The sequence below is a fragment of the Mastacembelus armatus genome, chromosome 4 (genome assembly GCF_900324485.2).
Source record: "Mastacembelus armatus chromosome 4, fMasArm1.2, whole genome shotgun sequence".
In the NCBI taxonomy this organism is placed as follows: Eukaryota; Metazoa; Chordata; class Actinopteri; order Synbranchiformes; family Mastacembelidae; genus Mastacembelus; species Mastacembelus armatus.
Window position 1 is genome coordinate 26,251,702 of NC_046636.1, and position 12,944 is coordinate 26,264,645.

At 41.7% G+C, this 12,944-nt stretch overlaps 1 protein-coding gene across 1 annotated transcript in view; it reads left to right on the forward strand.

The window, feature by feature from the left end:
- agbl4 (AGBL carboxypeptidase 4) overlaps positions 1–12,331 on the forward strand; it is a 231,753-nt gene extending 219,422 nt beyond the window's left edge. Inside the window, exons 11-13 of the mRNA XM_026304627.1 lie at positions 2,842–3,004; positions 11,750–11,843; positions 11,993–12,331. Of these exons, the coding sequence (XP_026160412.1) occupies positions 2,842–3,004; positions 11,750–11,843; positions 11,993–12,092 (357 nt within the window). The 3' untranslated portion in view covers positions 12,093–12,331. The remainder of the gene's footprint in view (positions 1–2,841; positions 3,005–11,749; positions 11,844–11,992) is intronic.
- Positions 12,332–12,944: the final 613 nt, after the last annotated feature.

Here is a 12,944-nt window from a genome sequence, read left to right on the forward strand (position 1 = left end):
ATCCATGTCCAATATTTACTCTCTTTTAGCTCTGGTTTTGGTCTTTACCAAATATCTGCCCATTTAATTACCTACATGATCCAGTAGGTTTACTGGCTAGTTGCTAGTTGAAGTTGGTTTTGGTGAGAGTGAAACAAAGCACCTGAAAACACTGTTGAGTTGAGGAAAACTGTGGATTTTGGTGATAATTTTCTGTGGGGTCGTCACTCCAAGCCACACCTTTCACATTACATTCTGTCACTTCATTTCTGTTATTAGAAAAATTTCATCATACCTGCTTTGCGGCAAATCATTTTTGTGACGGTATATTAAACAAAGCCGATGTTTACATATCACTTTGTTTTAGTGTTGACAGCTCATCGCTTATTTTGAATAGACTAGCTCTCTAGTCAATCTGTTAACACACAAACAGACTAAAGCAATATGTTTTTGCTGAGTGTGTTTAACTCTGAAAGTGTCTACGGTTGAGAAATGATCTGTCATTCAGGTTTTCAACAAACAGCTGAAAGACTGAGCAGAAAAACACTGGTACATTTAGAGAAAATAACTCACAACAGGGGTAGGTAAGGTTGGGGGCTGGGGCTAATCTCCATTGGGAAACTTTCACATTGACATGCACATAGGTGATGTTAAAACTACTGTCAAAATTAAGTATAAAAATATACTTAATCAAATGTAAAACAGTTGAGAGAAATAAAATACTGTACTTGTTTCTCAGACGTGTAACCATTAGTGCGAACGTGCGTCTACACTGTGTCTATGTGCAAAACGCAGATAGAAAATGGCATTTACAGCAGGTCATGACGAAGCAGAGCACAGCTCTGTGGTCATTCACCAACCTCCACCAGTCATGCATGCATAAACTAGTGTAATCACACCTTTCATAGAGGTACAGTACATTATCCACCAAACCGTTTCCTCCCAGCACTATGTCACTTCCACTGACCTTCATTTTCCCAATGACATTTTATAGCAGCGTCACACTCACACATCATAAAGAGTAACCTTTATTTCCCATTGCCACTCAGTGCCAAACCTGGATACAGAGAGAAGCCAGACAAGCAGATGTTTGACCACAAATGTATGGAAATGTCACTCATTGTCAGTGTCTATACAGTTTGCTGGGTTACAAAGGATGAGTAAAATGCAGTTTCAGGAGAATTTCTCTTGCTCTGTATTTCTTGTGTGACAGCTGGCCCAGGGGTCATCTCCCTTACTGTGCTTTTGTCCCTCTGCCCATTCAGCACTACCTAAAGCCCAGAGCAGCAGCAGCAGCAGCAGCAGCAGCAGCAGCAGCACAACACAATCATAGCAAACTCCCACTGGTGGCCGCCAAGTCTGCATTTCAGCAAGGCAACTCTCACTGCAGCAGAGTGGAGTGACAGTGAATGGAAACTTTTTCCACACTCTTCCCAGGACATCATTATGTTTGTGTAGTATCGCTGACGCGCTCAAACCCAAAATAGCCTGTTTTTTTTTTTCCCCCCCTGCTATATCCATTTACAGCCATCTTTGTAGTGACATTGGATGAAGTGAATCTGGTAAAAACAAGCTACCCTTCTTAATTTGTCCTGGCTTAGCACCGAAAGTGTCTGAGAAACAAATCATTGGTTGTTAATATGTTTTCACAGACGAAACACGTCGGCCGACACTGACCGTACCCACATCTCGTCATTTATCACCAAGCAGATATTTTCTAATGGCTGCCACTCCAGCACCACCAGACTGAGTCAAATCAACCTGAGTCAAATATTAATGATACAAATGGTTTCTGTGCAGATATTAATGGACATATTATTATTAATAATGCAGCAAGAGGTTTGTTTTAATTTAGCTTGTCAAATGCAAATTAATTTACTAATAGTTGATTCAGTTTTCATTTGACCCTCAGTACGCAATTAGTTAGGTAGTAAAAGTAATAAACTTTAGGTAGTTTAGAGTTTTAGATTTATGCTCACCAACCCCCCCCAGTAATAAACAAAAACATGACACATCAGTGACCTTGGGACTGCTCACGTTTGACACTAAACACACCACAGAACGGTCAGTAGTGTAGATGGTTATAACTTCATTTATAGGAAGGTTAGTAGTCGATTCATATGAACTTTCATACTGAATGTGTTCAGAAATACAGTGAACACAACCATTTACCTTAAGTTGAGTGTAGGTCCAACAGTCACGCTTCTTTTAGCTGTTTTTTGGTTTTTACTGACTCCAGGGGGAAATATCTGGCTCTTTAGGTGCTAAATGTTCCATCAGGTTCACCAGGTAGTTGCTGTCTCTGGCTGTTGGCCCTTTGGTGTTGGGTGGGGATCATTTATTTAAGTGCTTTTTAGTGAAAACAACACTAATGAGGTGCCAAGTGGAGCTCTTGTGGCAAGTGAAAATAAGCCGTTCTTATGAGATAACATCTCACCATCTCTTATTTTGCAGAGGCTGAATCACAAGTAGGCTCTCAATGGTGTGTAAAGTGGGACACAAAAGCACAAAGCAATATGTTTTTAGTGAATGTGTCTGTGTTTGAGAAATAATCTGTCATTGAGGTTTTCAAGGACAACAAGATTGAGCAGGTAAACACTGGCCAGCTCCTGGTACACTTTGAAAAGAAGCTCAAATCAATTTCTATAGAGGTGCTCAGGATCTGTCGAGGTAGTTAGGGTTGTATGTCATAGTTAGGGTTAATGATCTCCACAGGGAAATTCTCACAGCTCAAAGATGCTTTAGCAGGGTGGATGTTTGCTGACACTAAGACTTGAGACCTGATCTTTTCACTGAAGTGTCGTCTCTCTAAACATTAAACCACCTTGATGTCTCAACATGTTGTCCTGTGTGTTCCTCCAGTCCAACACGTCCTTTAACCGGGACGTCGTGAAGGCCGGTACCGGTAGACGGTTCCTCGGTGGTCTCCTTGATGACACGTCCTACTGCTACACTCTAGAGGTGTCCTTCTACAGCTACATGACAGCTGGCAGCACAGCGCCCGTGCCCTACACCGAGGAGACATGTATCCTTCAACGGTCGTGATCTGTGTGTGTGTGTGTGTGTGTGTGTGCAGAAAAAGATGCTGCTCAGAGTTTAGACAACAACAGTCTCTAGAGTCTTAATTTCTTCTCTTTGTCTCCCACAAACACGCGTTTCACAGTAACAGCCTCTGAATGAAATCAAGCCAATTGATCTTGTAATAACTGGAGTCATTTTTTTAACGTGTGCGTGCTCTTGGTGGTGAGTGTGTGTGCATGCGTGCATTAAAAATGCGTCTGTGCGTCGGGTCATGCGTGCTAGCTAGAAAAACGTGTTGCTCTTTTGTTGCCTCTTGTTGCGACAGATGTGCAGTGACAGAATAGGGATGTGATAGCTGCATCTATTGATTTCATTTACAAAGGCGAGAAGAGAAAGGGGCTTGTGTTGGCATATGTAGTGCTGTGGCTGCGCAGTTGAGGCTTTGATTGCGATAAACAATGGAACAAACATGATTCCTGTCAGCTGGAATTATGCACACACACACACAAGTACAAGTGCCCGCACACATTCATCACGGGAACCGAAGGTCACAGGTACCTTGATGGAGCCAGATGGGAGGAAGTTTTCCATCAGCCGACCTTCTCAGGGCTGAAGAGCTCCAGAGAGCTGGCTGACGGTGGTCTGCTCTCACTAACAGAGTGAGTGAGAAGAGGGAGCATGAGAGATTTAGAGAGTGATAAGGACCCTACATATGAACGGTATGTGCTCCCCTACACGTTTTCTGCAGGTGGAGGGGAGGGTGGACATAGACGAAGCCCTAGTGCCCTCTAGTGCCAAGACCTGGCACAATTTTACCCCTCATAGAAGAAGGCAGTTTGTGATTCACCAGTACATAAAAAGTTAGTGATAAAGAGATCTGTTCCATACATAGATTACTGAACATCTCTAATGCCATGATTTTATAAATGTCATTTATTGAGAGATGACCATGCGTCCTGTCAACAGTCAGAACTTTTGAAGAGGCTGGAAAAGCATGTCTGGTCGTCACCGTGAGGACTGTCTGATGTGTGTGTGTGTGTGTGTTCCTTACGTCCTCTCATCACTTTATCCCTTCACGCACGCCGCCATAACAGCCACAATCAGTCAGGTTTACATTGAAAAGTGTCCAGCTGTTATGCTAAAAAAAAAAAAAAGCCCATAATAATTTCCACTCAGGGTTTTGAGTGTCTGGCTCCGTGTGTGTGCACAGGGGACGTTTCTCCTGAAGGTCAAATCGGAGAGAGCTCAGCTCTGGTGGGAGGGCTTGGTTGATCTTTTTCATTCTCCAGGAGTGTGTGTGTGTTTCTTTGTGAAAAGGTGGGGAGGGACAAGGAGGAGGGGCTCCACAGGGTGTGTAGGTGGCACAGGGACCTGGTGTAGACTGGAGATTGGGGTCAGGCAGGTTGAAGGAACCAACCATGTCGCTTTTTACGCCCCAGCAGTCAACTCGATGGAGCGTGCAAATCATCAACAGAGACCTTTAGCATCTCAACGCCCCCTCCTTCCACCTTTCTCACCTGACGCACACACACACACAGACACGCACGCACAGCCCTCTAAACTAATTCGTGACAAATAAATAATAACCTACGCCTCTAACTCCTACCACCTTCCAAACATGCTGCCCTTACGTTTTCATCTTTCTCGACTCTCCTTCTCCACCGCTGTGCCCTGTAGCCACCAAAATTGAAATCTTAACCTTTCTCACTGCCGAGACTTTTGTCACAGTTTGAAAGTGCTCAGAAAAAGGTGTAAGGCAGTGTCTGTGTTTATTTTCTGATCTCTCTTCTCCTTTTCTTCTCATGTCCTCCTCTCTCCTCTGCTCTGTCCTTTCCTCTCATCTCATCATCCAGAACATAACAGCTCATTATATCATCTAGTCAAGCTGAGAATCCTCTTCTCTGAACACAGCAGGGACAAACTCTATCGTGCGTCTGTCTTGTCTTTGTCCTCTAATCATTTAGCACTTGGTTTGGAATTACAGTGCACGGTGAGGACGGAAACATTCACATTGTGAGGATTTAGCTTTCCTTAATGGGCGAGGTGTTCGGTCCCCACCATTAGGATGACGACTTTGATTTAATGTTGGGGTCAGGATCGGCGTCAGGCAAGTAGTGATGATGGTTAAGGTTAGGATGTGTCTCCAGGAAGTAAATCTAAGTCAATGTAAAGTCCTCACAAGTAATGAAAAAAAACGTCATTTATATGACACTTTATTGTCACTTTATTGTGTTTACTGACAGCAGTGAAATTTATTTCAGCGAGGGATATTCCAGTGTCTCTGACGTCCTACTATCCCCTTCTCTAATTAAACATTTAGGTCTGTGGGTTTTTCTATTTTCATAGTACGACTGTGTTTTGTGATGGAGCTGTAAAGTTTAAACTGGAAAGTGATCAAGGTCGAGAGAATCTGGGACCTCGTTCAAAAGTCAGCTTGACACTTTCCGATGTGTGTGTGCGGTATGTGTATTAATGTGAGTTAGGGGGCGTACTCACCCAGGTGTGTGTGCGTGTGCTTTTGGTGTGTTGTGAAGAGACTTTGTGCCTCTGTGACTTTGAAGAATTATTTTAAAACTTTAAAAGCAATTCAGTCTGTAATGTTTCCTAGAAAGAGTTTGCTCTTGCAGCTTGTTTCTGTCAGAGTAAAGAGGTGGGGATTTTTAAGATTTTCAGATTTCCAACTCTGAGAGAAAGATCCTTCAGTAAAGAAAGACGTGCAGAGGCTTCTGAAAATGGTAGTCCTCTTTTTTTTAGATTTTCTCTCAGATCACCCACATCCATCATCAAGTGCATCAATGTTGGATTCTCCAACGGGCTTTTGTGCTGTTGGCTAACGAGAAGATGCTTCACTCTAACATGGTTAGACAGCCAGGGCCACGGGCTTTGACTGGCATTCTTTTCACGAGTGTGTGATGTCTATCTGCCAAAAGCAGCTACACCTCAGCGTGCACCTCTCCAACAGAGGGACTCCATGAACACCAGAGCTGCCACACTATGCATCAGTGAACCTGACACCCAATGGACAGGCTGTGACAAGTATGCAAATGATATAGCTTGGAGGCAAATATGCTTCACTACCACACATCATACACATCATATCACACAGACATGCACAAATGGATAGGTGCTCACACACAGAAACCAGTAGACACACATGGCCTCGCACACATTCATACACACAGTTGATTGCGCAAATATTGTCGCTATGCTCAGATGAACAGGTGTCCTCACATGAGTTCTCACAAAGATGCACAAACACGCACCTCCAGTTCTGTGGTGATAGGTTTTGGTTATGCTGAAAATGTTGACGACAGAAAGTGTGAGAAAGTTTGGAAATTTGCAGTTCAAGCACTTGAAATACTGAAAGACATTAAAGTTGCAGTTGAAGGTCAAGTACTGAGAGAAACTGAAATAATCTGGGTGTGACTGGGCTGGAAGGACCCACTGAAATGTAAGTAAATTAACCCTCCAGTTAAACAATCAGAGATGAAAGCAGCTGAATTGTCAAAGACTAGAAGGTTAAAACTGTCAAAGTGTTTTTAAATTACAACCAAAATGTCCCAAACCACAGGATCATCACAGTCAGTAGTGAAGTAAATCCTTTGATTTTGAGGTACATATTTTTTTAAATCTTATTGTTTTCGTTTCGTTATTTATATCCCGACTGTCATCGGATTGTAGCAACATAGAAATGAGCACCATAAGGATTAATGACAGTAATAAGGAAAGACATAAAGAGAGGTTTGAAGCCGTAAACCACAGTTACCCACATAAGACACGTGTGTGTGTGTCTGTATACACTTTATTGTGCAGTGTTTTTGTTCATCTGTGCTTTTCCTTCTTTAGCTTTTATAGACAAAGCGACGCCAACAAATGAGCAGAACTCTTGTAAAGAAATATAATAACTGGAATATAAAAATAGTACCTATATTCCATTCTCAGAGCAGCATAGATCAGAAGAGTTTTATGTTCCTGTTAGTGTACACTGTACAAAAAAACTTTTCTGTACTTTCATTTTATTGCTGAACTTTCATAGTTTGTCTCCTTGACACTGACAGTCATGGATTTAAATCAGACTGTTTGTCCCATTGGGCAATGAGACGTGAGGTCTTTCAATCTGTTGATTCACTATTGGGAACAAAAACGTCCCTTTCTGTATTGCTGTTGTTGACTAGCCTCTTAATTAGCATTGATAATTAGTTCTCGATGTGTCAGTGTGGTGACAGGGCCTGTCAGTGGCCCTGTATTGATGGCTTGAATGTCCCTTTGCTCGTCTCCTTGTTAACTCTCGTCCGATCTGGACAGCATTCTTCGCCTGTCTTGCCCATTTTACCACTGGGGGCCTTGTTGTCTGATCATCACCTTGTCTGTCTGTCTGCCAGAACCAGGCACGAGGGACATGACGGTGAAAGCCACTAAATGCCGTGCTGGCAGTAAACAGCTGCGGTAAACAATCGTGACGTCCCCGTCCCCTTTGTCTCATCCATATCTCATCAGCGCCTACGCTGGCATGTCCTTGAGTCATGACAATGAACTGCTATTGATTAGACAAGACTGTTATATGTACTGAAATGTTAAAGAATATACCTTACACACCTCAGTGACAGGCAGGTGAGATGTTGATGGGCTGCACACACACACCTCTCTGACCTCCCTCCAGCTAGATAATGATTTTAGGACAATAATGAACAGGCTTTAAAAGCCACTAAAGCTGAACAGGCAGTTTAAACGATATAATATGAATATTCGTCCATGTGTTACCTCACATGTGGCTGCTTTGATGTTGCCTAAAGCAACTGAGGTTTTTTGCACATCTCCACTACCACCTGCCTCTGTAATCCAAACTACAGCCTGTTTCCTGGCTCGCATGTGTATCACTTCATGCTGCAGCAGCAGCTTTGCTCCAGACCCTACGTTTTCCCTCGGCAGTGGGCCAGACAGCAGTCAGGACATCCTCCGTTCGCACCATGGAGGAAGTTCTTGTTCAGAAACTCACCGTCCATCACAAAACCTCCTGTAATAGACGGTGAGTCGTGACAAGCCAAGCTGAGAGGCCATCTGCGCGCGGTGGGGTCTGGAAGATATTTTTGTCACTGAGCATGCCTGGCCAAAGAGCTCAGGACTGGCAACAAGCTCTGCTGATGAAGGAGACTGAAGGAAAACACCAGAAACTTTCCTGAGGTCAAAGTAAAGATAACAAGGATACAGAGAGGGTGTATGGTTGTACATACAGTATAAAGGTACATGGGCGTGTTTACTTCTGTGTGTGTGTGTGTTTGCATGTTTGTCTGTCGAACACTGATGATATTTTGTATTGACGTGCATGATCCCCAGTGGTTAAATGCTAATGACTTTGATGATCCCCCGACTTTTCCTCTAGTGGTTTAAACAGGTCGAAGTTTTCACTCGTCTTGCGACACAGCTCGATATCTACTGGATAAAATGCCATGACATTTGCTACACATGTTCATATCCTCTCCAGGATGAACTGTAACAACGCTGGCGATCACTGCCATCCTCAGGTCAGGTCAACATTATTGCTGCTGAACGTTAGCTTGTTAGCATCGATGCTGATGTGAGCGTTGAGCTCAGAGCACAGCTGTGACACTGGCACGGCTACAGATTTGTTGCTACTAGTCCAGAATGATTATGCATTCAAATTAGCATAAAAGCAAGATTCAAAAGGACATAACCTTACTTTGTTTGTCTATAGTTTTACCTCAGCCTAATCAGCATCATCAGCATCCACTCTAATGAGACAGACTGTTCACATACGCACACACACACTGTCTCTCAGCAAGTCTGGCCTGATGCAGGAATCGCAGATAGACAGCCAGATGGGGTATAAACATAGACTCTGGAGTCATGCGGAGAGTGTTGCCATCACCCTGGCGGGTGAAGAATGAAGGCCTGTGCAGGTTCTTGAACATATTCTCAAAAACCAAGGTGAAACACTAAGTACAGAGGGGTTTTCCCTGCATATTCCCCAGCACAGACCCTGTGACTGTGTATGCGTGTGCATTTGACTGTTGATTCAGATATGACAAACTACAGAGCCTGAAGTGTACGCCCCCGGACGCCTGTTCAAATCCAGGATGGATGGTTTAGAAGTTAATGGCTTTCGACAATTGCGTTGCACCTTTGTAGTAACCAGGATTTATACGGCATAGGTCATTTTTTTATCATTATTAGAAACTGGAAAAGAAGAATGAAAATGACTGAATCTCTTTTTAATCTTTGTGTGCCAGTTGTTTCAAGCACATGGTTGTGACAGATAGACTGTCCAGCAATGACTGATTCTGAGCACCAACAAGGTAATGACAAGAAAAGGTGAGTGATTATGTCGCTGTGTTGCTCCATCATGGTGAAGAATGGAGATAGCTTAACATTAGTGCTTCAAGAAGGTAGACAACATGTATTCTGTACAGACGCTGCAGTTGGGATAAACATACAGTCGCTGCTGAAAGTATTCAGACCGTTCACTTTATGAACTCTTTATTGTTTTGTAGTTTTATTATTATTTTTAAGTGGATAAACGTTTAATCCACCCTCATCAATCTAGACTCAGTAGAACTTAATGATAAAGTTAAAACATCTTTTAGAAACTTTTGATTCAATATCTAAAATCTTGTTCAGGTGCTTCCTATTTGCTTTAATCGTTCTTCAGGTTTGTCTAGAACTTTATTGGAGTTCATCCATAGCAAATTGAATTAATAGGACAGAGTTTAGAAAAGCATGTGCTGGTGTGTATACACGGTCCCACGACTGACACTGCATGTCAGGAGAAAATCCAAGCCAAGGCTAGGAAACTCCCTGTAGACCCTCATGATAAAAGTGTAAGGCACAGATCAATGCAGGAGTATAAAAAACAGTTTCTAAAGCTCTGAGAGTTCCCAAGAACACAGTGACCTCAGTAATTGTGAGATGGATGAAGTCTGGAACCAGCAGGACTTCAGACAAACTGAGAAACCGGACAAATAGAGCTTAGGTCGGGTAGATGACAAAGAACCCAGGATGTAACATCAGTGCTTTGTGTCACATTAACTGTAGCTTAAATAACTAACACTGTCTATGGACTGGAAGCTGCCTTTTGTACAGTTTGTCGCAACCAGAGCAGAACCAGGACGGGCTGGGAGGGGCACGGGATGGTAAGGAGCAGTTTATGGTGTCTTTCTTTGAGTTTCACTAGACCCTGTAGTGGCTGCCAAGGCATTAGGTAGAGTACCTTTGATATTAAATCTACAAAACAATAAAAAGAAGTGAAGGGCGTCCGAATACTTCCTGAAGAAACCATTTGTCTGAAACAGTGAATGGATTAGCAGCTGATATTGATGGTGTTTTTCAGTCCACTCGCCTCAGTGACCAGAGGAAATTTACTTCTGTTAGTGACATTGTTCTTATTAACTGCACTTACTATAGTGTATCCTCACTCTTAGTGATTGGGAATGTTGTTGGCATCCTGCTTCTCTACTTTTTCATTATCTGAACCTGATTGTCATCATTACTTGCCCTGTTGGTCTAATGATCAGAGGCTTAGCAACAGCATTCATATACGCTAAGGTGTTTTATAAAAGCGGTGAAGTTATTGATATTGTCCCTAATGTAGTGAGGGACATTTGGGCATGAGGATGATGTGTGTGCTCACCTCTGAATTTAAATTAGGCCTCAGTGTATAAGTAATTACTTTTGTGTGATTCATACCAGCATCATGCATTTGGCTGACGTGAGTAAAATGCAGTTGATTTAGTCTCGCTCATTTCCAAACACAGCGTGTTGTACCCTGAGGATATATACTGCTCATTTCTCCAGGCACTAGTCCCTAGTTATTTACTGCAGCCCACCAAGTCTCTTGATTGTGATGATTGAGGAGACATTCTGAGGGTTTATTTATGTTACTTTATGTTACACACTTTGTGTCCAATAACAAAACAGGTGAATCCACACAAGCGTTTAATAAAACCACTCCCAAGAGGGAGAAATATCTTCTTCACCGCATGATACAAAAAGGGAGTAAAAAAAATATTACATCTTCATCAGCAGGTACAGAGAGATTTAGTGGTTTGTATGGGTCATGCATCATAAATATTAAAGATTCTGTATGTCTTAAATTTTTATTAAATGTTTATCTTTTTCCTAGACAGTTGGAAACTTCAGCTTACTCTGCAGAACTTGTTTAGGTCTGTGGGTCCTACACTTCTTCACACCTTTACAGTCCAATGAAAACATCTGATATCTTGTAGAACATAGTACATGAAGTACTTCAACAACTGCAATAGTAGTTCAACATGTACATCAGTGCAGCAGCAATATTAATCCAAAATATAAATATGATATAAATCCATAAATATGTAACAGTCCAACACTGAGAGGGACCAGTTTTCTCTAGAGTAAATACTTTTACTTTTCATTATGAAAGTGTACTTTTAGTACATTTAACTAATAATACTTAGACACTTTTGCTCAGTACTGGAGTATTTTCACAGTGTGGCATGAGTACTTTTACTTAAGATAGATAGATAGATAGATAGATAGATAGATAGATAGATAGATAGATAGATAGATGAAATTCAGATTGATAAACAGATAAACATAAAAATTTCACTATTAAATATAATAAACAGATAAAGGCACCCAGTCAATAACATATAACATAAATAACATATCAGGTAAAGGATCTGGATATTTCTTCCACAGCTGCTTTAACCTGTAGCTCATCCAAAGACAACTGGCTTTGACTCCCTACCCTCAGATATGAAGCTGGGCAGGAATGTTGCTCGAACCTTCCTGGATTACTACAAACTCAACAACCTCATCAAAGACAACAGGCCAACTCACATTCAAAGGTAAATTATGTATTGCATAATGACTTAATAGAAACGGTCCAAAATACCTAAATGTTTTCCTCTATTTGCATATTTTAAAATATAATTTCTTTGTTTTGCCATTGACGCTGTCATCTCATGGATTCATTTTAATATGTTTTTGTCTCCAGTTCTGAGGTGACGTCCCAGACAGGTGATGAAAAGGGCAATTGTGTTGGCAGAGACGGAGCAGACAGAGAGAGGGAGAAGAGCCAGAGTGTCAGGCACTAGACAGACAGACGGACACAGACTGAGCATGTATAAAATGCAAAGCACCGTGGCAGGAGGATCCTTCACACTTCATTGCCTTTAGAAGCTCCACATCTCCCTGGCTATAAAGACTTATTTTCACAGATTTGTAACAGTGGGAGGACCGGTACTTGCAGGATAAAGATCAGAACAAGAGTCCTCCTAGGTTATTAAATGACGATAAAATATGGACTATTCAGTGCCAAGGGGAGACTGGTTATCCATATGGGACCTTCATTCAACAGCTCCTTTTTGTTTATAGTTGTAAATAAGTGCATGCTTCCCCGCTGCATGAGGATTTTTTTATGACTTCATTCACTGGTGTTATTATCTCTGTTGGTAGTATAATTAGTCATTAAACACTTAATCACTTAATTATGTTGTTTTATCTGCTTTTTTGTAACAATGCTAAGAATGTGAATTTGTACATGTAAATGAGACCTACAGTCACATATGATTATCAAATCGGGCCCAGGTGGCAGATTTGGGACCTCTGGGGAGAGGCCTGTGTATGAAGTGACTGTTTCTTCCTTCTTGTTTTGAAAGTCTGTGCTCTGTTTAAAAGGCACAATAGTGGAAGAGAGACGCAAAATTTATTTCTATAAATAGACACAAGATGCAACACAACAACAGATGCAGGATAGATGGAAAGTGAAGACAAAGATGCAGAAAAGTCGCACAACCATAAAACACGCATTAACATTAAGAGACAAAAAAATGAAGTAAAGTGAAAATGGCAAAGACACATAATATAGCTTACACAAAAGGACAAATACATGAAGAACATCATTATTTACATGTGACTCTCTTTATAATCCGTAGATTGCAAATGTG